Below are 25,933 nucleotides of genomic sequence, written 5' to 3' on the forward strand. Positions count from 1 at the left end.
TGCAGTCTGTGGAGCATTGCAGCCCAAGTCGGGGTGCTGGGAGCCCGCATGGTGGCTTTACAGGTGCAAAGACCCTCCCCATGGGGAGAACCATCGGGCATGTGCCAGGAGCAGCTCCATAGCCTGCCACACCCTTGTGTCTGTTTTCCCCAGTGCACGCAGCCTCTGAGCAGTGACCCCAGGGTAAATACCCCAGGGGAGATCTTACGGCCCCTGCTGCCCCAGCTCGGGAGGAGATGGCCTCACCTGGACGGGGCCCAGCTCCTCTGACCTTCCGGAGGGTCCCAGTAACTCCAGCTGTGATCCGAGATCTGTGGCTAGGGGAGTTTGGTGTCTGGGCACCAGGTGCTAGACACAGCTGGAGCTAGCCCTGGAGGAGACATCCCGGCGTGGGAGACTTCACCCCCAGCTCGCAGGCTGGAGGCTTTTTGAGGTACCGGTAACAAGCTCCTGCTCCCTGCACGAGAACGAAGCATTCCCGGACTCAGCATCGTGCTAGGAGGCGACACCTTCCAGAGAGAACCGGCGCCTTGATGAACGACCCTGGGAGTGGAGGCCAGCCGCTCCTCGGCCACCAGCCGCTCCTCGGGCACCAGCCGCAGCGAGATATCTCTTAGGTGGCTCGACGTGGCAGTATGCCCGGAGTAGGAGCAGTAGGTCTCCACCATGGCAGTAGCCTGGGGGTCAGCGGGTTACATGCGTTCCTGGCCGTGGTACGGGGTCGGGGAATGAAGGGCCCGGCATGGAGACCTGCGACGGGAACGACTTGCTGTGAGCGACTCGGCGCAGTGTAATGGCTGGGCTGCGTGAGAGCCCTCAAGGAACCATCGGAGGCACAGCCTGGCCCCCTCCCCACGCTCGCTGCTGCCACTTGGCTGCACACAAAGCACAGCTGGGAACCTCTGGGCAGTTGGGGAGAGACTTGGGCCGATCCTGCTGGATGACGGGCCGAGCAGCTGGGATCAATGAGGAGATTGGCTCGGTGACGCTTTAGATAAGCCCTTGGGAAGGGGGTTTGCCCACAAAAGGTGTTTGCCTGGCCCGGGTGAGCTCTCTTGCGCCAAATGTCCCTGTAATCCGAACATTAGGAACCAAGGAGCGGAGAGAGCCCATGGGTAGAGAGGGGTCATGGGCAAGAGAAGGAGCAGATGGGAGACGCGCCCAAAGAAGATGATCAAAGCGACGTGTAGAGGAGCAAGAGGAAATGCTGGGTTCCTGGAGCAGAACTTGGAGTGAGGGGAAGAGAACAGAACAGTGGGCTGGAGGGGGAGCTGTCAGGGCTGCAGTGTACCTCCTCCTGGGGTTAAAGGCTCTCCTGCTGATAGGTGTAATGTCTCCAGCCCTGGGATTTTGGCCCATGCTTTCTCTAGAGCATTGCCTCGAAGTCTGGTGCTGTCCCAACCATTCAGCTTCTGCCGGTTGTTCCTAGGCTTCTGCTTTGTGGCCAAGATGCCAGTGTGTGTCCAGAACACAAGAACAGCCAGACTGGGTCAGACCAAGGGTCCATCTAGCCCAGTATCCCATCTCTGACAGTGGCCAATGCCAGGTGCTTCAGAGGGAATGAACAGAACAGGGCAAATGTGTGATCCATCCCCCGTCATCCAGCCCCAGCTTCTGGTTGTCAGAGGCTTAAGGACACCCAGAGCAGGGGGTTGCATCTATGACCATCTTGGTTAATAGCCATTAATGGACCTATCTGCCAGGAACTTACCTCTTTCTTTTTTTGAATCCAGTTATACTTTTGGCCTTCACAACATCCCCTGGCAAAGAGTTCCACCGGTTGACACTGCATTGTGTGAAGAAATACTTCCTTGGTTGTTTTAAACCTGCTGCCTGTTGAATCAGAGGCCACCCGCTGAAATTATGTGTTATGTGAAGGGGTAAATAACACTTCCCTATTCACTTTCTCTACACCAGTCATGATTTTATAGACCTCTATCATATCCCCCCTTAGTCGTCTCTTTTCCAAGCTGAAAAGTCCCAGTCTTATTAATCTCTCCTCATACGGAAGCTGTTCCATCCCCCTAATCATTTTTGTTGCCCTTCTCTGACCTTTTCCCATTATCTCTTTCTTGAGATGGGGTGACCAGAACGGCGCATAGCGTTCCAGGGGTGGGGGTACCATGGACTGGTACAGTGGCATTAGGATATTGCTAACACGCTGTTGCTTTTTTGACGGCCGCTGCACTTGGAGTGGATGTTTTCAGAGAACTCTCCACCATGACTCCAAGATCTCTGTCTTGAGTGGCACCAGCTTATTTAGACCCCATCGTTTTGTCTGTATAGTTGGAATTATGTTTTCCAGGGTGCATTGCTTTGCATTTATCAACATTGAATTTCATCTGCCGTTTTCGTGCTCAGTTCCCAGTTTGGTGAGATCCCTTCGTAGCTCTTTGCAGGCTGCTTTCAACTTAACTATCTTGAATAGTTTTTATCATCTGCAAACTTTGCTACCTCACTTCCTTTTTCCAGATCATTTATGAATACGTTGAACACAGACGCCAGGGGGGATCCCACTATTTACCTCTCTCCACCGTGGAAACTGACCATTTATTCCTACCCTTTGTTTCCTGTCTGTTAACCAGTTACTGACCCATGAGAGGATCTTCCCTCTAATCTCATGGCAGCTTACTTTGCTTAAGAGCCTTGGTGAGGGACCTTGTCAAAGTACCCTATAGCCACTGGATCCCCCCTTGTCCATGTTTGTTGACTGCCTTGTAATTCCCATGCTCAGCTGGGACTGGTCCTGGAGGCTGTGGAAGGAGGAATGAGACTAGAGCCGTGAGCCTAGCAGGGGACACCCTAGTCTGTTGGAGTCGTAGGTTCCCATGATATATATTGTTGGTCGTGTGCAGTGCTTAATTTGTGCCATGGCACCTCTTTGATTACAAATTAAGCACTGGACGCATGGCATCCCCCGTCAGAGGGGCTTGAGGAGAGGGAGCTCTGCCCAGGCTGGGTGGCTGTGGCCATAGGTCTCTGTTCTGGGGGGAGGCCATGACAGACAGCAGCAAGGGCCAGGAAGGAGAGTGTTCCCCCAAGCCAGCCTAGCGCCAGCCAAGCAAGCATGGGGAGAGTGTACGGAGCTGTGTGGGTGCAGCTCCATACCCTACCCCAGTTTTGAGCACCATGGGGAATCTGGGGGCTTCCCCAGCTGCTGGACGCTGGTGGAATTCGCTGCCGGCCAGGCCCTGCCCCACTGCTTCCCAAGAGAGGTTGTGCAAAACAGATGCGTTCGGTGCCTCTCTCCCACCCCCTCTGAAAAAGGAGAGAGACCAGCTCTTCCTGGAGCACCTGCCAAAGGGCCTTGCAGCTGGGCTGAGAGCCCCAGCAAGGGCTGAGCCAGACACCAGCTTCTCCCAGTGCAGCTTCCGGGGCCTGTGAGAACCGGAGTCTCCTGGCTCCGGCTGGCGGGCGGTGCTCATTGGTTACGGTGTCCAGTGGGCACCTCTGTGCTTTCTCTGGGGCTGCCCATGATGCTGGGGAGGAGCTTCCTGTAGACAGCCCCCACCCCCCTCCTTCAGCCCCCCACCCCACACAGCACTGGGCAGGCCAGGTTGTTTCCACATGGCTCTTGTCGTTTATTCCCCTTGGAAGCTCTTTGGGGCAGAGGCGTAGTTGTGGGTCCAGGCAGTGCCCAGGGGCCCAGCTCCCTGAGGGGTGCTACTGCAAGCCAAAGAACAAGGCGAGGCCTCCCGCGGCAGGAGGCGCCGCTGTCTAACCCAGCGAGGGGAAGCAGAGCTGGCCCGATTCTAGCCCCGCAGCTGGGGCTCAGCCCCCTTGCGTGCAGTGAATAAACCTGGGTGCTGCTGGCCGGGACATGCAAACTGCCACCCCCCTCCCGAAGCACCCCGCCTGGCACCCCGGCCTCGATCACGCCTGCAGCCCCAGTGCAGAGTGGGGGGGAGATGCCGGGTTGGAGCCACATGACGAGGGGCAGTCACCTGCCTCCCAGCCCAGCTGAGTTTTGGGCAAACCAGCGGGAACAAAATAGCAGCAACCCAAATGGCTACAGGCAGATTAAAAATAAACAAGGGTCGTGCAAAGCCGCCTCGGGCAGGGCCGGGCCGGGCGGCGTCTCTCCAGCAGCTGTCGGGACAGGGCTGTTAACGGCTGGTACAGGGGGCTGGTGTGACCCACTCGGCTGCTACTCGGGGTAGGGAAGCTCCGTGATTTGGATGTGAACGAAAAGCGAGGAGGGTGGGATGGCCGTGCCGTCCTTGGACAGGAGGTGGACGTGACGATAACCTGCAGGGAGACACCAGCGAGCTGGGTTGGACCTGGCAGGCCACAGTGGAGAAGAGTTGTGGGCTCCCGGTCCCGGGTGGGAGATCCTCCCCTGGGGTCTATTCCAGGTGGCTGCCTCCAGTCTGATTTCAACTGCCCCCAGTGCTGGGTCTCCCGCCCCCTCCAGCATCTGTACCTGCCCTTCTCCAGCACGGGGCCCAACATCCCTCTTGGTTCCTAGTTAGCCCCTAACAAGTCCCACACTTCCTTGGGCAGGGACCTTGCCTCCCCACATCCCAAACTAACTGGAGGTCACCCTGTCCTCTGCCCCCTCAATCCCTCCGAGCCCGCCCACTCCGTGCTGTTCTCCGAACGCCCCCCTCTCTCCGTGGGGCACTGTCAGAGACACAGAGCCCTGGCCGAGCCCCCAGCGGAGGGTGGAGCGAGCCGTGGACCATGCAGAAGCAGCGTGGCCTGGCGCTCACCTGATTTGATGCTAGTGAAGGGCAGGGTGAACTGGCCCACGAAGTCGTTCCTGGACGTCTTGTCATAATCCTCCACCACGAAGCGCACAAGGGCCAGTTCAGGGACGTGCACCTTGAACTGCAGCGTCTCGCCCCAGCTGGGGTTAAAGCCTGGAGGGGGGAGGCGGAGATGGGGTCAGGGCCTGGGGACCTCAGCCCCCCGAGCACGCTTGGAGCTGCAGGCTGCTAGCGGGGCTGCCCCTAGCGGGAGCCAGGCTCACCTGCCCGGGGCCGGACTCACCGTTGTTATCGACGTACTGGGTCTCCTGCCTGCCCTGGTCGGCGGGGACGCCGTGGATCTCCACGCGCACAAGGGGGTCGACGATGGCGCTCGCCTTGCTGCTGGCCACCTTGGGGAGCTGCTGCCCGCTGATGACCTGTGGCGACACCGTGCAGTGGTGCGAGGGCCCGTGAGCTCGGGGAACTGGCAGCCGCACAGACCCCGGGAGCTCTGCCTGCGCCAGCAGCTGGGTCCTCTGTAGGTACGGGGCAGGCTGCATCCAGGACTGGCCTCGGCCCCAGCTCTGGGTCTCGGGCCCTGTCTCTAGCATACCTTGGCACACGATGAAACCTCCCCGTCCCCCTGCTCCCCACACCCAGCTGAGCCCTATAGCACCAGGCACCCCCTGCCCCCTCTCCTCTCCTGCCAGTGGAGAGAGGCCCCCGGGCAGTGCCCCTGCGGGACGCTGGCATACCTGAATCGCCAGGCTCCACGGGCCGCCCCCAGCCCTGCTCCGGGGATTGTCGGGGTCGAAGGCAGTTCCCGCGTCCCTCAGGAAAGCCGGCTTCAGCACGTAGCCGCAGCGGGCGTTCTGCTGGAAGAGCCCGTCGCACAGATCCATCTCCGCCCCGGCCGTCTGCACGTTCAGGGCCACTGTGGGGAGGGAGGCGGATGGGGCTTGTGGGGCTGCAGCAGCGGGACCCGGACGCCCCTTCCCGCCGGGGCTCCCCACGGGCTCTCGGAACATGTGCTGGTGAACACCCCCCCCCTCCGCCCCCCGAACTAGCACACCGCAGTTTAGGACAGGAAGTGAAGGACGCTGCTGTATCCAGGGCAGGGCCTGTTTAAGAGACAGGGGACATTGAGCCAGGACCCCGGCACCACTAGCCCAGCCCATGGGGCTGGTTACGCTCCTGGGTCGGGGGGGCTCAGCGTTACCTCTCAGCTAGGGGGCCCCTGGCAGCACGGCGCCCCCTACTGCCGCTGCCTCGGACCCAGCTGAGCCAGGCCCTGGTCGCCTCGAACAGGCCAGCGCCCGGCTCTCACTCGGGATGCCCAGAGCCCCGTGGCCCCAGCCATGGTCCCTGGGATGCTCACTTGGGATTCGCGTCCCCCCTCGGACCCCAGCCGGGCCCTACCGAGCTGGCAGCCCACGTTCCACATCTCCTGCGGGTCGTAGTTGGAGGAGTCAGTCCTCAGCCCACTGGGGTAGATCCGCGTCAGCTGCCAGGCGTTGTGACGGACAAACTCGTTCCCTGGGGGCAGAAGGAGACGGTGACCCCCCCCAGCCTCACTGGCCCCTCCCCCACAGGGCCCCTGATCTGCCTGCAGGCACCAATCAGCCTGCAGCCACCCCCAGACACCCACCCACAGCCTGACTGACCCCCTCCCCCTCAGATACCCCCTCACCTACCCACAGCCTCACCAACCCCCCCACAGGGCCCCCATCTCCCCACAGGCACCCCTCACCCACCCTCCACCCACAGAACCCCCCCGCCTGTGCAGAAAACTGATGGACCAGGGCTGCCCCAGCGCGAGAGCCCAGTAGATGAGGGGCTTTAAGCTGGGCATGGGGCTGGGTGTGGGGCTGGGACTGGGGCTCCCGCTGGCTGCAGCTGCCCCGTGGCACCAGGACATGCCGGGCGCTAGGAAGCCAGAGCCGCCCCAGAGCAGTGCAGGCTATGCAGGGCCAGGGCTGCTGCACCCCGGGCTCAGTGAGCCCCAGAGGGGCTGGGGGCTCCGGCTGCTAAGGCTGCCAGGCTCTGGCCAACGGCACTGCCCTGCCCTGGCTGGGGGGTGCAGCAGAGCGTGGTCTCTGCGACCCAGACCTCTGGGGCCTCACTACTGAGTGCCCATCCATGGACCCAGAAACTGACGGCCATCTGGGCTGAGCCCGTCTGACGCAGGCCCGGGGCCCTCCCTCCGGGATGGGGTGTGGCTAAAGCAGCTTCCCGCGAAGCCCTGCGGAGGGTCTGGGCATCACTGACACTCAAGCATGTTCCCTGGCCCGGAGCGCAAAGCAGGGTCAGTGTCATCGGCCCCATTGGGTGGCAGAGGAAACTGAGCCATGGGGGTGGGGGAAGCTCCAAGAAGGAGGGAGTGGCAGAGCCAGGGTTAGAACCCAGGAGTCCTGGCTCCCAGATCCCCCAGCCCTAACCCCAGAACTCCGCTCCCAGAACTGGGGAGAGAACCCAGGAGTCCTGGCTCCCAGCCCCCAGCTCTCACCCACTATCTTCCTAGAGCTGGGATAGAACCCAGGAGTCCTGCCCCCAGCCCGATGCCGTATCCACTGGATCTCAGTGACCTGGCTGGTCGGGAACAGGACCCAATGGCACATTACTCGGTTTGGATGGCTGGGGGGTCCTGCCAGCCGGGAGGCCGAGCTGGGTGTTTAAATGCTATGTCTGTCCCATGCCCCCTGCCAGAGCTCTGGGGGTCCCAGCTTAGGAGCGCTTGGATGCTCCTCTCAGCAGCTGGGATTTCACCCCTTCGCTGCCCCCCCCAGCCCCCTGCAGCTGGGGCACCCCCCCCCTTACCCGCCTCTTTGATCAGCTTCCTGGCCTTGGCCTCGGGCAGGGAGGCCGTTTCGTAGGGCCGGCGGTGGGCGAGCGCCTGCTGGAAGCTGCGGAAGGGGACGCTATGGCAGTAGATGATGCAGTCAGACAGCTCCTTGGCCTGGGACTTCTGCGAAGGGCCGAGCGGGTCAGAGCCTGTGGGGCAGGGCCGAGGGCCGGAGGCACCAGCACCTGGAGCACCAGCTGCCGGGCAGGCTGGACGGGCCCTGGGCACCGAGTTTCTCCTGCCCCCGGAGGTGGGCCAGCGTCCAGGGGAAGCCGCGCCTGCCGCGGGCGTGCACACCGGCCGTTGGGCTCCGGGGCTGGCACCGGCAAGGAGATGCCCATCGCTGCTGGGCGGCTGGGCCATGCAGTCGTGGGCAGAGCCAGGAGGCCTGGATAACTCCTGGCAGAAGCTCAAACCAATAGAGTATGCCAAGGCCCGGGCGCCCTGGCTGAGTTATGGTGGCTCGGAGCCAGGGCAGACGTTTCCCCCAGCACCCAGGGGCGATCTGGGGTGGGGGTGGTGAGCCCTGGGAAGCCCCAGTGTGGGGTGCGGGAGGGTGTCGGCCCACTGCACGGAGTTGTCCCCGGGGTACCCTGCCGCCAGCTGGCCAGCACCCACCAGGAGCCATCCACAGACCCCCCGCTCTGGTGCGGTGCTCCCGGCTGGGGGAGGTCGTCTCTGTACCTTGGCCTTCCCCTTGGCCTCCTGGCTCAGGCTGTCTTCCTCCGCCTCTGGCTCATCATCATCCTCGGATGCCTCCCCCTCCGGGGCCTTGTCCGGCTGCCCACTCGGCGAGTGCGCCAGGCTCTCTGCCCGCTTCCCCTTCAGAATGATCCTTCCTCTCAGCTCCTGCGGGACCCCCGGGAGAGGGGATGGGTGGAGGTGAGGGATGCAGAGGGAGGGGATGGAGGGATGGAGGGGGAGGGGATGGAGGGATGCAGGGGGAGGGGATGGAGGGAGGGCTGTAGGGCTGGGGGGGAAGGATCAGTGGAGGGAGGGACGCGGGGGGAGGGGATGGAGGGAGGGCTGGGGGGAAGGGATCAGTGGAGGGAGGGATGCAGGGGGAGGGGATGGAGGGAGGGCTGTAGGACTGGGGGGGAAGGGATCAGTGGATGGAGGGATGCAGGGGGAGTGGATGGAGGGAGGGCTGTAGGGCTGGGGGGGAAGGGATTAGTGGAGGGAGGGATGCAGGGGGAGGGGATGGAGGGAGGGCTGGGGGAAGGGATCAGTGGATGGAGGGACGCGGAGGGAGGGGATGGAGGGCGGGCTGTAGGGCTGGGGGGGAAGGGATCAGTGGAGGGAGGGATGCAGGGGGAGGGGATGGAGGGATGGAGGGGGAGGGGATGGAGGGATGCGGAGGGAAGGAGGGATGGAGGGGGAGGGGATGGAGGGAGGGCTGTAGGGCTGGGGGGGAAGGGATCAGTGGATGGAGGGATGCAGGGGGAGTGGATGGAGGGAGGGCTGTAGGGCTGGGGGGGAAGGGATCAGTGGATGGAGGGACGCGGAGGGAGGGGATGGATGGAGGGCTGTAGGGCTGGGGGGAAGGGATCAGTGGAGGGAGGGATGCAGGGGGAGGGGATGGAGGGCAGGCTGTAGGGCTGGGGGGGGAAGGATCAGTGGAGGGAGGGACGCGGGGGGAGGGGATGGAGGGAGGGCTGGGGGGAAGGGATCAGTGGATGGAGGGACGCGGAGGGAGGGGATGGATGGAGGGCTGTAGGGCTGGGGGGGAAGGGATCAGTGGAGGGAGGGATGCAGGGGGAGGGGATGGAGGGCAGGCTGTAGGGCTGGGGGGGGAAGGATCAGTGGAGGGAGGGACGCGGGGGAGGGGATGGAGGGAGGGCTGGGGGGAAGGATCAGTGGAGGGAGGGACGCGGGGGGAGGGGATGGAGGGCTGGGGGGAAGGATCAGTGGAGGGAGGGACGCGGGGGGAGGGGATGGATGGAGGGCTGTAGGGCTGGGGGGGAAGGGATCAGTGGAGGGAGGGATGCAGGGGGAGGGGATGGAGGGCTGGGGGGAAGGATCAGTGGAGGGAGGGACGCGGGGGGAGGGGACGGAGGGAGGGCTGGGGGGGAAGGGATCAGTGGAGGGAGGGACAGGGGGCGTGGCAGGCTGGACGGACACATTGTGGGTGGGGGTGGCGGTGCAGAGGGATGCAGGGGAGCGCCCCCCACCGGAGGCAGGGGAAAGTGCAATGCCCCCGCCCCCCAGGGCAGCCCCAGCCTGAGCGGGTGCCCCACCCCAGGGCCCTGCGGGAACGGCTCTTGGTGCGCCCCGGGCAGTTTGCTAAGGGGCGGGGGCGCGGGGCCGGCACCACCGGAGGGGCGGGATGGCCGAGACGGGAGCGCAGAGCCAGCGGGCGGCCCCCCAGCGACAGCCCCCCAGCCCGTCCCCTACCTGCGGCGAAGGCAGCTGCGTCGGGCCGCGGCCCTCGAGGGGGGCCATGAGCGGCCGCTCTCCCAGGATGCCCTTCAGGTGCTGGGCCAGGAGGTCCTGCTGCTCCGGGCCGCAGTGGTTCTCCAGCGACAGGATGACGGGGTAGTCGGACGCCTGCCAAGCAAAGAGCCCGCGGCTGCTGGTCCCTGGGGCAGGTGCCGAGACCCGGCCAGAGCCTCCGGGTCCCCTCGGCCACCAGGGCCTCCCGCGGGGACCGAGTGGGGCTGGGGCCGGCCCGGCAAGAACCCACCCGTCTCCCGAGGGAAGGCCAGGCCGAAGAGTGCCAGCAGGACCCAGCACGGAGTGTGGGGGGGGGGGTGCCCCCGGCCGAGCCCCCTCCCCCTCCCTGCAGCCCTGCGCCCCCCGGCCGAGCCCCCGCCCCTCCCCCTGCCGAGCCCCTTGCCCCCCGCAAAGCCCCCTGTCCCCCCCCGTAGCCCCGTGCCCCACGGCTGAGACCCCTCCCCCTCCCTGCAGCCCTGCGCCCCCGGCCGAGCCCCCCGCCCCCTCCCCCTGCCAAGCCCCTTGCCCCCCGCAAAGCCCCCTGTCCCCCCCCGTAGCCCCGTGCCCCCGGCCGAGCCCCCGCCCCCTCCCTGCAGCCCTGCGCCCCCGGCCGAGCCCCCCGCCCCCTCCCCCTGCCGAGCCCCTTGCCCCCCCGCAAAGCCCCCTGTCCCCCCCCCCCCCGTAGCCCCGTGCCCCACGGCTGAGACCCCTCCCCCTCCCTGCAGCCCTGCACCCCCTGCCAAGCCGCCCCATCCCCCTGCCAAGCCCCTTGTCCCCCCCTGTAGCCCTGTGCCCCCTGCCGAGCCCCTCGCCCCCTGTCAAGCCCCCTGCCCCCCCTGCAGCCCAACGCCCCCTGCCAAGCCCTCCACCCCTGCCGAGCCCCCCACCCCCTCCCTGCTGCCCTGCACCCCCTGCCAAGCCCCCCGCCCCCTGTCAAGCCCCCTGCCTCCCCGAAGCCCCGCACCCCCTGCCAAGCCCTCCACCCCTGCTGAGCCCCCCGCCCCCTCCCTGCTGCCCGGCGCCCCCTAGTTACACCCACCCCGCTCCCTGCAGCATGACACCACCTAGCGCTGCAGCAGAACCTGGGACACGAGGCTGCAGCGGTGACCCCCCCCGCCCCGTCCCAAAGTGGGGAAGCTGAAAGAAGCTGAAGGAACCTGGGGCCTGGATCATGCTTGCAGCACTTCAGCCAGCGCCGGGGTTTTGGCAGGTGACCCAACCTGGTGTCTCCTACCTGTCCCCAAAGCCAACGGTGTGAATGCCCATATAGTGCCTTTCCTCCGGCGGGACGGCCTCGCCTGCCACAGTGATGCAGCCACCTCTGAGCAGAACAGGGCAGCTGCTCAACAGTCAACTCCCCTGGGGCGAGTGGCTCCCAGTGCCGAGCCCGTGGAGGGGACTGTCACCACAAGGGGGCGCTGCAAACATGCCACAGGGCAGGGCCAGCCTTGGCCTTTCCCAAAGTGGGATCCCCTGACCCTCTTAGCCAGCGGAGAAGGGTAGGGTGCTCACGACTCCCTGACCCCCGTCGTGACCCACTTAGGGGTTGGGACACCCCACTGAGAACCTGCCCCATGTAGCCACCTAACACCCCCTACTGGCGGGGGGCTGCCCTACCTGGAAGGCGTACTGCCCCAGGGTGGTGACCACGTCCTTGAAGGGGATCTTGGAGGTGAACGTGTGGCCGTGGTAGACGACGGGCTCCCCGCTGGGTCCGTCCCAGCAGTCCACCTCCAGGCAGCGGCAGCCCCGCTTCAGAGCCCTGCCAAGGAGACGCCCCGCAGGCTGCTCAGCGCCCTCCACCGGTACCACCGCCCTGCTCCTTGGGGAGCGCGAGGCCGGCTCGCCACGGCCTAACCCAGTCACCAACCCACCCTGGGCTGACGGTTACGCCCCAGGGCTGCCGGGCTGGCAGGACTGGCCTGGCCTGGGGAAAGCTGGGGCAGCTCCCGGCTCTGCCACAGCCAGCGGCCAGTGGCTGCGTTTCCCTGGGCCTCGGTTCTCCATCTGGAATACCGACTTTCTGGTCTGTTGCGCCCAGGCTGGCTGCCAGCTCTTACTACAGGGACCGTCCCCTCTGTGTGCGTGCAGCGGCTGGGGATACACAGAGGAGTGAGCGGGGCCAGGTGTAATGCCGCCAGCGATGGGCTCCCTCTGTCCCCTACTCACGGGGTCTAATGATTCGACCGCAGTGTTCCCTGCTTTGGCAGGTGACCCAGCCCGGCGCCTCCTACTTGGCCCCAAAGCAAACAATGCTAATCCCTCTGCAGGGACGGCCTTGCCTACCACAGTGATGCAGCCACCTCTGAGTGGAACATGGTAGCTGCTCAACAGCAACGCTCCACGAGACAGGCAGCGACAGGGAATATCCCATCCAGGCAGGGGCTTAGGGTGGGAGAATGACGTTTCCCATATTGAACTTGGCCAGGGACAGTGGGGCTAATCCTACAGCTCTGCTGAAAGGGGGCAGGGGGACCTAACGACCCTACGTGGTCAGGCATTGGGTTTACATCTCATTGGAAAGGCAGCACCTCCAGCAAATCCACAGCTCCCCTCCCACTGCGCCAGGACACCGAGGCAGGATGAACCCAGAGGCCCCCCGCAGCCCTTTGTACCCAACACTGCCCCCCCGGCAGCCCCTTCATACCCGACACTGCCCCCCATGGAGACCAGGTGATGCCCTTTGGGAGCAGCTGCCTTCTCCTCACATACCTGATGTAGCCCTCGACGCTGCTCTGGCCCCGGAGCTGGTCCTCCAGCAGGTAGGTGTTGTGCGAGGAGGAGATGAAATAGTGGCAGAGGGGTTGGGTCATGTCCTGACAAAGCGGCCCATGAGCGGGGTTGAAGATGGCCCCCTCCGGCGAGAGCAGGTATAGGAGGAAGCCGTCGACACTCAGCATGTGCCGTGCCCTGGCTGGAGAGGAAGGAGCCGAGACAGTGCAGCGTCAAGAGACCAGGGAGCTCGGTCCAGCTGCCCCACCCAGCAAGGGACCCGTCTCCTGCGGGGCCCTGAGCCCAAGGCAAGAGGAGAGAGCTCCTAGCTATTTGGAGGAAAGCAAGCGTGGTGCCAATCTTCCCAAAAGGGGAGAAGGGAGATCCTGGCAATGACCAGAGCTAATAAAATGCCAGAGGCCATAGTAAGAGGGAGGGAAAAATCACTAAATATCTAGAGGGTGAGAGAAATGCGGGCAACAGGCAGCATTGGGCAGAGACTAGAATAAATCCTGCTGGGCAAATTGTGCTCCGTTGCGGCTGCCGGGGTCACAGCCCCAAACACAGCAGGCCAGGCTCGATAGTGCCGCGTGCAGTTGTAGTCTCATCTCGCATTCAAATTGCCCCGAATCTGACTCTCCCCTGGGGCCCGAGGCCGGCTGCCATCAGAGGTGCAGTGCGGAGTTGGGAGCGGGGTCCTGCCAGCTCCCAGCGGGGTGCGCGCTAGGGTCCGTCTGGTTCCTGAGCGGCGTTTCGCAGCCAGTGGGACGTGAAAGGCAATTGGGGAACCTGAGACACTGAACATTTTATTACAATTTAATACCAAGACAATCCCCCGCCCCGCATAGTGCCCAGACCCTGCAGGGGTCCCGGTCCCACCCCAGAGACACACCCATGTGGCAGGCAGACTGGCACGGCACGTTGGCATCCATGCACTTTTCACTCTTACTGTGACAGCGGCTGTAAGGAGATCACAAAAACTGAGCTTCGAATAAGGGGGCACCATCCTGGGAAGGGTGAGCCCCATTGCTCCCAGTCTGGGAGAGGAATTTGGCTGGGAACCTCCCCCAAGGAAAGGCTGAGAGCCCCGTCACTATGCACATGTAACAGACCAAGCAAAGAGCTAGCTGGCCCTGTAGGGAAGGGGCTGCCTTGGCCCCCGGGGCTGGTCCCTTCCCTTGCCCTGTTCCATGACCCTCACCGGTCTCAGACGGCTCGTATCTGGCAATCAGCTCCATGGCGAACTCCTGCGTGTTTTCCCCCTCCAGCTGCTCCTGCTGCAGGAAATCCACAAACTCCAGCAGGGTCAGTTTCTTCCCGTCCTGGGAGAACACCTGGAAGACGTCCAGCACGTCGTCTCGCTGCGTCAGCGCCTTGTAGAACAGCACGAACTCCTCGCCCTCCAGCGTCCCCGACTCCGACCTGTCAGCCATCTGCAGCGAGAGCAGGGCCTGAGGGAGGCCGCAGGACTGACCATGCCAGTGCATGTCCCCCCTACCCGCCCACCCCGGCACTGACTGCCCCGTAGCACTGACCACCCCATGCGTCAGGAGTGGGGCTGCTGCCAAAATCACCTCCACCTGCCACAGTGAGATCTGGCCTTTATTCACCTTCCTTAGATATGCCATAGTGGGCACTATAAACAGCTCTGTGGGTTATGGATGGTAAGAGATGGCAGGATGGATGATGAGTACAGGTGGACCGGTGGATGGATGGATGATGGGTACAGAAGAATGGGTGGATGGATGGATGATGGGTACAGGTGGATGGATGGATGGATGGATGATGGGTGGACGATTGGGTGGATGGATGGATGGATGATGGGTACAGGTGGATGGATGGATGATGGGTACAGAAGGATGGATGGACAATGGGTACAGATGGACGGGGGGATGGATGGATGGATGGATGATGGGTACAGAAGAATGGGTGGATGGATGGATGGATGGATGGATGGATGGAGGATGGGTACAGAAGGATGGATGGATGGATGGATGGATGATGTGGATGGATGGATGATAGGTACAGGTGGATGGATGGATGGATGATGGGTGGAAGATTGGGTGGATGGATGGTTGATGGGTACAGATGGACAGGTGGATGATGGGTACAGAAGGACAGGTGGATGATGGAAAAGTGGATGGATGGATGGATGGATGATGGGTACAGGTGGATGGATGGATGGATGGATGGATGGATGGATGATGTGGATGGGTGGGTGATTGGGTAGATGGATGGATGATGGGTACAGGTGGATGGATGGATGGATGGGTGATTGGGTGGATGGATGGATGATGGGTACAGAAGGACAGGTGGATGATGGGACGGTGGATGGATGGATGGATGGATGATGGGTACAGAAGGACAGGTGGATGATGGGACGGTGGATGGATGGATGGATGATGGGTACAGGTGGATGGATGGATGGATGGATGATGTGGATGGGTGGGTGATTGGGTGGATGGATGGATGGATGATGGGTACAGAAGGACAGGTGGATGATGGGATGGTGGATGGATGGATGGATGATGTGGGTGATTGGGTGGATGGATGGATGATGGGTACAGAAGGACAGGTGGATGATGGGACGGTGGATGGATGGATGGATGAATGATGGGTACAGGTGGATGGATGGATGGATGGATGATGTGGATGGGTGGATGGGTGGGTGATTGGGTGGATGGATGGATGATGGGTACAGGTGGATGGATGGATGGATGGGTGATTGGGTGGATGGATGGATGATGGGTACAGAAGGACAGGTGGATGATGGGACGGTGGATGGATGGATGGATGGATGATGGGTACAGGTGGATGGATGGATGGATGGATGGATGATGTGGATGGGTGGGTGATTGGGTGGATGGATGGATGATGGGTACAGAAGGACAGGTGGCTGATGGGACGGTGGATGGATGATGGGTACAGGTGGATGGATGGATGGATGATGTGAATCGGTGGATGGGTGGGTGATTGGGTGGATGGATGGATGATGGGTACAGGTGGATGGGCGGATGGATGGGGGGTACAGGTGGACAGGTGGAGGGATAGGGAATAGCCAGGCTTGGTAAAATCTCTTTCCCTCTATTTTTCTAAAGCTAAACTTGGGATCCCAAACTCGTGAGCTGTGTCCCCTTTAAACCTCACTGGGGGTGAGGCCTGCTAGCTCTGAAGAGACCAGGCGAAGGAGCCATCAGCACGGCCAACCTGCATCTGGCTCCTGATGACTAGGCGGGGCCCATGACAGCAGCAGGGGTCATGCGTGTGCGTGTGTGTGCACACGCATGTGCACATTCTGCTCACAGCTCTCCACGAGCCCTGGCACCAGCAGGCTGATTCTCCTTGGCTTGAGCCATATGCTGGGGCTAAGGGAATCTGCGGACCGGTTTCAATCCAGGGGACTCTGGGGTGTGTCCTCTGCAGCTGGCTGCCAGGCGGGGGCGATGCCGGGCCATGGGGGAGGGAGGGAGGGAGAAGAGTGAGGCCATCACTGGTTGGACCCATGTGGCTCCAGCAGAGACACAAGGACCCCCCACCGCGCCCCACAGGGATAGCCCTACTGGCAGCCCTTCCATCAGCCCCTTGTGACCTGCTCCGTTAGAGGGCTTCCTTCTGAAAACAGCCTTTGGGTGGGGGTGACACCAGCCTGCTCCAGCTTGGCCCTCCCCCAGGCCAAGTTCCCCTCACCTGGAAGAGCCGGAGCGCATGGTCCTCGTTCATGTCCATGTTCATCATCTTGAGGAGCTGCCGCACCTCCTTGAAGCTCATGCGTCCGTCCTTGTTCTTATCGGCCTTCTGGAACCAGTCGCAGATCCACCTGCCGGGGGGGGCTAAGGAAAGTGAAAGCGGGGGCTGAGAGTACCCTGAGCTCAGTGTGCGCTGCAGGGGCCCGGGCCTGAGGTGGGGCAGGGGAACAGGTGGGTGCTGTCCATAGGCTGTGGGCACGGGTGGTATCCCCCCACACTGACCCAGCTAAATGCCCACCAGTTCCCAATGCCCCCCAGACATGAGCACATGGCACATCCCTGCCCCAGGGGCCCTTCCCCATCCACTGAGGAGGAGACACCCAGGGGACATCAAGGCAGCCAGGCCCGTCCCCCAGGCTGACGGGGGTGTCTCCCAGCCATGACCCCTGGCTTTGCTCCTCTGCGTGGGTGAAAGGGCACCGAGGAGGCAGGGGAGGCCGGGGCTTGGGGCCAGGCTGGCGGAAGGATATTGATCCACCTTCTCCTGCTGGTCCATCTTGGTGACGATCTCCACCAGGCGACGCAGGCCCCGGACCCAGCACTGTGCCTCCTCGGGGGAGCCGGCGATCAGGTCCAGGTTCCCGCGCCGCCCATGAAAGACGACAGTGAAGCAGTGCTCGGGCGGGAACTCCTCGGCCAGGCTCTGCAGCACCTCGGACTGGTGCCCCTCCCGCACCGTCTCCACGTCGCTGATGGAGACTGGATGGATGGGAGGGGTGGGTCAGGCTCCAGAGTGGGGCAGGGCCTGCACAGATGTCACCGCCCCCAGATCCATCTGTCCGTCCGTCTCTGGGGTCTATCCCTTGGTATCTAAACACTGGGAGACCCTATGAAATAGGGCCCTGTGCTGGAGACCCTGGGAGAATCAGTTGGCGATCGCTTCCCCAACCCATACAGCGCCCATGGTCTCCCACAGGATGGCAGGAAGGGGGCTGTGATGGGGGATGGAGAAGGGAGGGTCTGACAATCAGGCTCAGGCACCCCAGGGTGAAAATATAAGAATGGCCAGACTGGGTCAGACCAAAGGTCCATCTAGCCCAGCTTCCTGTTTTCCAACAGTGTCCAGGGCCAGGTGCCCCAGAGGGAATGAACAGGACAGGGAATGATCACGTGATCCATCCCCTGTTGCCCATTCCCAGCATCTGGTCGTCAGAGATTTAAAGATCATGGGGTTGCATCCCTGCCCATCTTGGCTAATAGCCACTGATGGACCTGTCCTCCAGGAACTTCTCTCGTTCTTTTTTGAGCCTCTTTTGGCCTTCACAGGGGTCTGAACCCCAAAAAACAAGAAACTGAATCAACTGTCTACAATGTCAATGCACACTGGAAGTTCATCAACACAGGGCTGTTATGCCAGCGGATGCGTGTCCGGAGCTGTGGCTGTGTGCTGGGAACATGTTCCTGAAATACTGTTTGGAGCACACTTGACACACAAGTCTGTCCTAGACAGCGGAATGATTTCTGCCTGTTTGCCGGGGTCTCCAAGGTAAACTCAGCCGGGTGATGCCAGAGACAATGGATGTTACATTCACTTCCAATTCGACAGGGGAGGGGAAGTCACAAGGGAGAGACAAACAGCAGGGGGGAAACTTGCTCTGGGGAGACGCTTCCGAAGAATACATTGCAAAGGTTGACTGGACTAGAAAAGGAAGGGGAGAAAACCCCTTAGGTATCCACCACCCACAGGGGAAAGAGCCAGCGCTCGTGGGATCTGTGAAAGGTGGATCCTTCAGGCCTGTGGGCTGGAGATGCTGAGAACTGACCGTAAACGAGCCATTGCCAGAGACCTGGCTTGTAACCCGATAAGTGCTAGGCACGAGAAAGCCTGTTTTCACGTTTGTTTGATTCATAACCAGACTCGCTCTTTCTCTTGCAGGACGTCCCTTCAATCTCTGCTCTTTCTTCACAGCTGTTCTCCGTTTGCCTGTAAACCCTGTGAGGGCTGAGAAGCAGGGGCAGTGTGCACTGGCTTGGAGGCAGTGGCTTTACTCATTTCGGTGAGTGTTCTGTGAGAGGGACCAGATGCTGCAGAGAGACGCCGCTGGGGAGCTCAGGAACTGGGGGTCGCTGCATGGCACCTCCGTGGCCAGGTTAAGACTGGCAGAGTCTCGGGACTTTGCTGGTGTGGTGGACAGGCTGGTGTGGCAGGCAGCTGCTCCAGCAGACCCCGAGCAGAGCATCACAACAAAGCAGGGGCCATCTGAAAGGAATCTCAGGGCTCCAACCGGGAGGGACATGGGGGACACCTTCCTGCATGGACACGCATGCACACACATACACAATCACACACACACACACACACGTGCATCTAACCACCCATATATACAACCACACAGAATCATAGACTCATAGACTTTAAGGTCAGAAGGGACCATCACGATCGTCTAGTCTGACCTCCTGCACAATGCAGGCCACGGAATCTCACCCACCCACTCCTGTAACAAACCCCTACCTTATGTCTGAGCTATTGAAGTCCTCCAATCATGGTTTAAAGACTTCAAGGTGCAGAGAATCCTCCACTTACCCATGTCTGTACACCCACCATACACACACCTTGGTTTGCGCACACACATCGATGTGGGTTTGCATGCACAGCCACACACCGTTCACTCTGAACCCTACTGAGCACCCAGTGAGCTGGCACACAGCCGTAGCTGTACTCACAGGTATACTTGGTGTAGCCAGTCTTCTTGGACTTGTACCAGACGGTCATGCAGTCGTCCTGCAGCCTGAAGTATCTCTGCTTCTTCCAGCTCTTGGACTTCACCTTCCGCAACAGAGTCCCCTGCTGCATCTGCTCCAGGGTCTCATCCAGCTGGAGGCCTGCGGGTGCGGGGGGTGGGGGGAGAGAGCAGGTGCTCAGCGAGGGAAGACCGGGGAGGTGGCACCGCTGGGAGTGGCCTGCCATGGGAGTGGATGCCTGCCGCCGGCCTTGGCCAGCACCCACACAAGGTGCACAGTGCTGGTCGGCTGACACCTGCCCCCGAGACCCAGGCTGCTTCCCAGTGATCTGAGGTCTCCTCAGGGGACCATTGGGGCTCATTGGCCTCCCCTGAAAGGGGCATGACAAATGGTGCCCGAGTAGGGCACTTGCCCCATCATGCAACCAGCATCACTGGAACAAACCTACTACACCGTTAACCCTTTGGTGACTGTGATAGACCTACATGCTCTTGTACCCACGGGACAATGGCCGCATCACCCCGAAAGGTGGGGTGGGGGGGTTCGGACCATAGTTACAATGGAGTGACTCTGGAGTGGAGTCACTCCAGATTTACACCAGGGTGCCTGAGATCAGAGTCCGCACTCTCCCGTTACACCTCACATGGGGCCAACTCCTCAGCTGGTGCAAACGGGCAGAATCAGCAGTTTTACACCAGAGGATCTGGCCCCAGAGACTTCTCCTCTTCTGCATTGTGGTCAACCCCGCTGCTGAGCAGCCCTGTGTGAATCCGACTCGCCCCAAAGATGTCAGCCCTTGAGCTTCCCTGGGGTTCTGGGGGGCATTTGGGGCACCTTCTTTGAACAGACTGACCCAGACTGGAATTCCAGTCCCTTGCTGCCAGGGTGCCTCCTGGGAGTTGTAGTCCCATGTCCGGGGTGCCTCTGTTCTCCCGTATGGGCCCTGCTCCCCGGCTGGCCTCTGTCTCCCATTGGGAAGTGATCAGCTCAGAGAGAGAGCTAGTGGCTATGGGGGAAGTGCTCTAGCTTGCCCAGCTTCCATGGCATTGCACCAGGAGTGACTGCAGAGAGCCCCAGATGCTGGCTGGCCCAGCCCTGCCCCACCTGTCTGAGCTCTCCCAGCTCCCCCCAGCGTGCGCTGCTCTAGCCCCTGGTTCAGGTTTGCTGTTCGCTTGAGCTCCACAGACTTTGGGGCAGACCCAGGGATCAGGACGAGGCAGGAGCCCAGACACCACAGGGGGCAGGCCGCCCTCCACCCCCTGGCCAGTGCTGGCAGGATTGTGAATGGGTCTGACCCTGCCCCGTGATTCGCCCAAACCCATGTCATTCTCTCCTGCCCCGCTCACACATCATTCGGCCTGGGGGAAGCTCCAGAGACACTCACGGGGGCCGTACAGGTGCAACGCCATCACGCTGTTGTCAGGGGCTTGGCCCAACAGGCGTCTAGCAAGAGAAAATACCAGAGTCATTAAATACAGTCACATCTGCCTGTCTTATCCAGACAGCTCCTGCCCCATGGCATCAGGGCACTCTGCAGCAGGACGGGGGGTGTCGGCACAGCTGGGAGGCTGTGGGGGCAGCTCAGGCCTGGAATAGCTGGTGTTGCACACACCAGGCTCGGGATGATAACATGGGAGGACTCCAGGCGTGTGAAACAAAATTAGCTCTTTATTAAGGGCACCAGGGACAGCGGTGCTGCGACCGCAGTCGGCATTCCAGCCATGTGCACACAGACTGACTGCCCAGCGCCCCCTCCAAACGCTTCTGTGACGATGTGACGCAGCAGGGAGGGGGGCGTGTTGACCTGGGAATGTGCCCTGGGGGTGGGAGACCTGAGAGCCTGTCACCTGAGCCAGGAAGGGGAGGGGGAGGTAACACCTCTGCCCAGGAATGTGAAGACAGGCTGCAGGAGAGAGCCTGCGGGGGGGGAGTTTAGTTTCAGTTTGAGGCTGAGTGGAGGAACGCAGGGAACCCCAGGGCTGGGGTCTAAGCTCCCTGCTCCACCAGAAGGACTTGACTGAGGGGTCCTGGGTGGACCCACAAGCTCCGTTTTGGACTGTGTTCCTGTTGTCCAATAAACCTTCTGTTTTACTGGCTGGCTGAGAGTCTCAGTGAATCCCAGGAAGAGGGGTGCAGGGCCCGGACTCCCCCACAGTCCGTGACAACTGGTGGCAGCGGTGGGATGTACTGCACCCCGTGAACGGCGCTTCCTGCAGTAAGTGACTGGGGGACAGTAAAACGAAGGGGGATTGATGGGGACCAGGTGTGCTGAAGAGTCAGAGAGAGACGGTTCCGGGGGCGGTTAATCCCTGGGAGTGTGTGACCAGAGAGAAGGACTTTTGCAGTAACAGGGTCCCCCGGGGGATTGCAGCGAGCGGTCCCAGGGGCGGAGGAGTCTGCAGCTCGACCCTGGCAAAGAGGTGGTGACCTAAAGAAGGACTGGCACACTAGGGGCTTTTCCTGGAAACCGTGGAAAGCTGCCCGGCCTGCGAGTGGCCAGCAGGGAGATGTACGCTAAACGCCTTAAGAGCGACCTGGTGGAGCTGTGCAGGCAGAGGGGGCTGCGCATCGGGAGGTCCACCAAGGAACAGCTGATTGCCCAGTTGGAGGCTTCCCTGTCCCTGAGGGAAGCCGCCCGGCAGACGCGGCGTGGGCCCTGGGGCCTGACCGGGCTGGGAGGGGTCAGACTGCTGCCCAGGACATCCCGAGACCCTTCCTACCTATGCCTGGGGGAGGGGTTGGGGGAAGCCCGCCGAATACCGAGGGCACCCTGACCCTGGCAGCCAGCAGGGGATCCTCCCGGCGGAGCTCCCCATCCCTGGAGCGGATGCGGCTGGAATGGGAGAGGGAGATGAAAATGAGGGAGCTGGAGGATCATGAAAAACAACATCAACATGAGGAGAAACAACGTCAACATGAGCAGGAGGAGAAGGAGAAACAACGTCAACATGAGCAGGAGGAGAAGGAGAGGGAGCGTCAGGAGAAGGAGAAACAAAGACAGCATGATCTGGAGCTGGCCAGGCTGAGGAGCAGTGGGGCGCCGGCTGCTGTGACTGAGGGGGGACCCAAGACTGCAAGGAGCTTTGATAAGTGCTTCCTGGCCCAGCGTAAGGAGGGGGAGGACATAGATGCTTCCTGACGGCCTTTGAGAATGCCTGCGAGATGCACAGGGTTGACCCTGCAGACAGGCTCCAGTTCCTCACCCCCTTATTGGACCCCAAAGCCGTGGAGGTGTACAGCCGAACGACAGGGGCGGAGGCAGGGGACTATGAACTGTTCAAACAGGCCCTGCTCCGTGAGTTTGGGCTGACCCCCGAGATGTACCGGAGAAGGTTCCGGAGTCAGCGTAAAACGCCTGAGGTCACCTACCTACAACTGGTCAACCGGATGCAGGGATATGCCCGCAAGTGGACAGCTGGGGCCCAAGCTAAAGAGGACCTGCTTGACCTAATCGTACTGGAGCAACTGTATGAACAGTGCCCGTCCGACCTGAGGCTGTGGTTGGTTGGCAAAAAGCTCGAGAACCCCCAGCACGCAGGGCAGCTGGCCGACGAGTTTGTGAACAGTCGGTCGGGGGTAGCCGGGAGGAGTCCCAAAAGAACAGGCCCCCCCGATGCAGAGAGAGAGTCACCAGGGGACCCCCCAGCGGGGAAATAGGGAGAACCCCCTCCCAAGGGGAACGCCTGGCGTCGGGCCCCTCCGACCCTCTCGAGGGGACCAACGTGACCTGAGCTGCTATCACTGTGGCCAGAGAGGCCACGTACGGGCCCAGTGCCCCGGGCTCAGGGACAAACTGAGCAGACCCAACCTACCCAGGGTTAACTGGGTAGGGACTCCGCTGGACGAGGGGCAGACGACCCAGGCAAGGGGGGCTACCAGTTTACCACCTGCTCACGAGGGAAGAGTACCCCAGGCCAGCTCCGCCAGAGGGCTGGAGGCTCTGGACTCAGGGTGCTCGGTTTACAGGGTGGGCGCGGGGCTGTCCCTCCGGAGCGAGTGCCTTGTTCCCCTGGAGGTGGATGGGAGGAAGGTCAATGGATACTGGGATACGGGCGCGGAGGTGACGCTGACCCGGCCCGAGGTGGTGGCCCCAGATCGGGTGGTGCCCAACACCTACCTGACCCTGACAGGGGTGGGCGGGACCCCATTTAAGGTGCCCGTGGCAAGGGTACACCTGAAATGGGGGGCCAAGGAGGGCCCCAAGGATGTGGGGGTACCCCACCATTTGCCCACTGAAGTTTTGATGGGGGGAGACGTAGAGGACTGGCCAAGCAAGCCCCAGACCGCCCTGGTTGTGACCCGTAGCCAGAGCCGGCGAGGGGCACTGCATCCTGACCTTGGGGAGGGTACCGCACCGGAGGCGCAGGACTCTACCCTGGTGGGGAGGGAGCGCCGAGGGGCACAGCTCAGAGAGGCGGAGGCCTCAGACCTGGCCACTGAGGGGGAACCGGTCCCCATCCCTTCCCCAGCCGCTGAGTTCCAGGCCGAGTTGAGGAAAGATCCCTCCCTGCGGAAGTTCAGGGACCTGGCCGACCTCAGTGTGGGATGGACCACAAGGAGAGGCTGCCAGGAGAGGTTCCTGTGGGAGAAGGGGTTCCTGTACCGAGAATGGGCTCCCACAAGGGAAGTACAGTCCTGTGGGATCAGGAGGCAGCTGGTGGTCCCCCAGAAGTATCGCCGCAAGCTCCTGTACCTGGCCCATGACATCCCCCTCGCAGGGCACCAGGGAATCCGGCGCACCCGGCAGAGGTTGCTACAGAACTTTTACTGGCCCGGGGTCTTTACCACGGTCCGGCAGTATTGCCGGTCCTGTGACCCCTGTCAGAGGGTGGGGAAGGCCCGGGACAAGGGGAAAGTGGCTTTGAGACCTTTGCCCATCATAGAGGAGCCTTTCCAGAAGGTGGCCATGGACATCGTGGGGCCTCTCAGCAAGACGACCCGGTCGGGGAAGAAATACATTCTGGTGGTGGTAGATTTTGCCACCCGCTACCCCGAGGCAGTGCCCTTAGCTTCCATTGAAGCAGACACCGTGGCCGATGCGCTCCTGACCATTTTCAGCCGAGTGGGGTTCCCCAAGGAAGTCTTGACAGACCAAGGCTCCAACTTCATGTCGGCCCTGCTCCGGTGCTTGTGGGAGACATGTGGGGTCCGGCACGACTGGGTCTCAGCTTATCACCCCCAGTCTAATCGGCTGGTGGAGAGGTTTAACGGGATGCTAAAGATGATGCTGAAAACCTTTATGAACCAGCACCCGCAGGACTGGGACAAGTACTTGCCTCACCTGCTGTTCGCGTACAGGGAGGTGCCCCAGGAGTCTACCGGATTTTCGCCTTTCGAACTGTTATATGGCAGGAGGGTGAGGGGCCCCCTAGACCTGATGAGAGACGAGTAGGAGGGGAAGGCCACTCCCGATGGAGAGTCAGTGGTGGAGTATGTCCTGATCTTCTGAGAGAGACTAGCTGAAGTCATGGGCCTGGCCAGGGAGAATCTGGCCACGGCCCAGGGGAAGGGGAAGGTCTGGTATGACCGCACGGCGCGGGCCCGGGCCTACGCCACCGGGGATCCGGTGATGGTTCCCATCCCCATGAGAAAGAACAAACTACAGGCCGCCTGGGAGGGCCCTTTCAAGGTTGTCAAGCAGTTCAATGAGGTAAACTATGTGGTGGAGCTGTCGAACCGGGCGCACCACCGCCGGGGGTACCATGTGAACATGATGAAGCCATATTATGCCAGGGGGAATGTGGTGTTGGCCGTGTGTGGACAGTGGGAGGAGCAGGGAGATGACCCTTTAGTAGATCTATTCCCTGGGACCAGAGCTGGTTCCCCCCTGGAAACAATTCCCCTCTCGGATCAGCTAACCCCTGCCCAGCAAGCTGAGGTCAGGGGGGTGCTGCATCCGTACCGACAGCTGTTTTCCAACCAGCCTGGACGCACTAATCTGACTGTCCACCGGGTGCAGACAGGGTCTCACCCGCCGATAAGATGTTCCCCCTTCCGAGTCACAGGAAAAACTGCTCAGGACCTGGAAAGAGAGGTCCGGGACATGCTGGCTTTGGGGGTGATCCAGCCATCGGCCAGCCCTTGGGCCTCGCCGGTGGTGCTGGTCCCCAAAAGGGATGGGTCGGTCCGGTTCTGTGTGGACTATCGGAAGCTCAATGCCATCACTGTATCTGATGCCTACCCCATGCCCAGGCCTGACGAGCTCCTAGACAAGCTGGGAGGAGCTCGGTACCTTACCACCATGGACCTTACAAAGGGCTACTGGCAAGTGCAGCTGGATGCAGATGCCCGGCTGAAATCGGCCTTTATCACCCCTCTGGGGCTCTATGAGTTCCTGACCCTGCCTTTCGGCCTCAAGGGAGCGCCGGCCACCTTCCAGCGCCTAGTGGACCAGCTCCTGAGGGGGATGGAGAGTTTTGCTGTGGCGTATATTGATGACATCTGTGTCTTTAGCCAGACCTGGGAGGACCACGTGTCCCAGGTTAGACAAGTGCTGGACCGACTCCAGGGGGCTGGGCTGACTGTAAAAGCGGAGAAGTGCAAGGTGGGGATGGCTGAAGTATCTTACCTGGGCCATCGGGTGGGGAGCGGCCGCCTAAAGCCGGAACCAGCCAAGGTGGAGGTGATCAGAGACTGGCCCGCTCCCCACACCAAAAAGCAGGTCCAAGCCTTTATTGGGATGGCAGGATACTACCGAAGATTTGAGCCCCACTTTAGCGCCATAGCCACCCCCATCACCGAGCTATGCAAGAAGGGGAAGCCAGACAAGGTGGTCTGGACCGAGCAGTGCCAGCAGGCTTTCCGGGCGCTGAAGGAGGCTCTGGTCC

General features: G+C 61.7%; 2 protein-coding genes across 2 annotated transcripts in view; one reads left to right on the top strand and one right to left on the bottom strand.

Moving 5' to 3' along the window:
* The window catches only part of ZNF142 (zinc finger protein 142), a 29,039-nt gene extending 27,164 nt beyond the window's left edge, over positions 1-1,875 (top strand). The window contains exon 9 of the mRNA XM_077829434.1: positions 1,734-1,875. Within this exon, the coding sequence (XP_077685560.1) occupies positions 1,734-1,840 (107 nt within the window). The 3' untranslated portion in view covers positions 1,841-1,875. The remainder of the gene's footprint in view (positions 1-1,733) is intronic.
* A 2,272-nt stretch (positions 1,876-4,147) lies between these two features.
* PLCD4 (phospholipase C delta 4) lies at positions 4,148-20,515 on the bottom strand. Its single transcript, XM_077830193.1, has 15 exons — positions 20,491-20,515; positions 19,089-19,247; positions 16,895-17,123; positions 16,366-16,495; positions 13,880-14,111; positions 12,679-12,880; positions 11,584-11,728; positions 9,928-10,080; positions 8,218-8,382; positions 7,509-7,656; positions 6,111-6,227; positions 5,447-5,625; positions 4,993-5,128; positions 4,713-4,862; positions 4,148-4,248 (listed from the first exon to the last, which is right to left on the bottom strand). The coding sequence occupies exons 1-15, from the start codon at positions 20,513-20,515 to the stop codon at positions 4,148-4,150; spliced, it is 2,271 nt and encodes a 756-aa protein (XP_077686319.1).
* Between the last annotated feature and the right edge of the window lie 5,418 nt (positions 20,516-25,933).

Source organism: Eretmochelys imbricata, chromosome 11, assembly GCF_965152235.1.
Source record: "Eretmochelys imbricata isolate rEreImb1 chromosome 11, rEreImb1.hap1, whole genome shotgun sequence".
NCBI lineage: Eukaryota > Metazoa > Chordata > Testudines > Cheloniidae > Eretmochelys > Eretmochelys imbricata.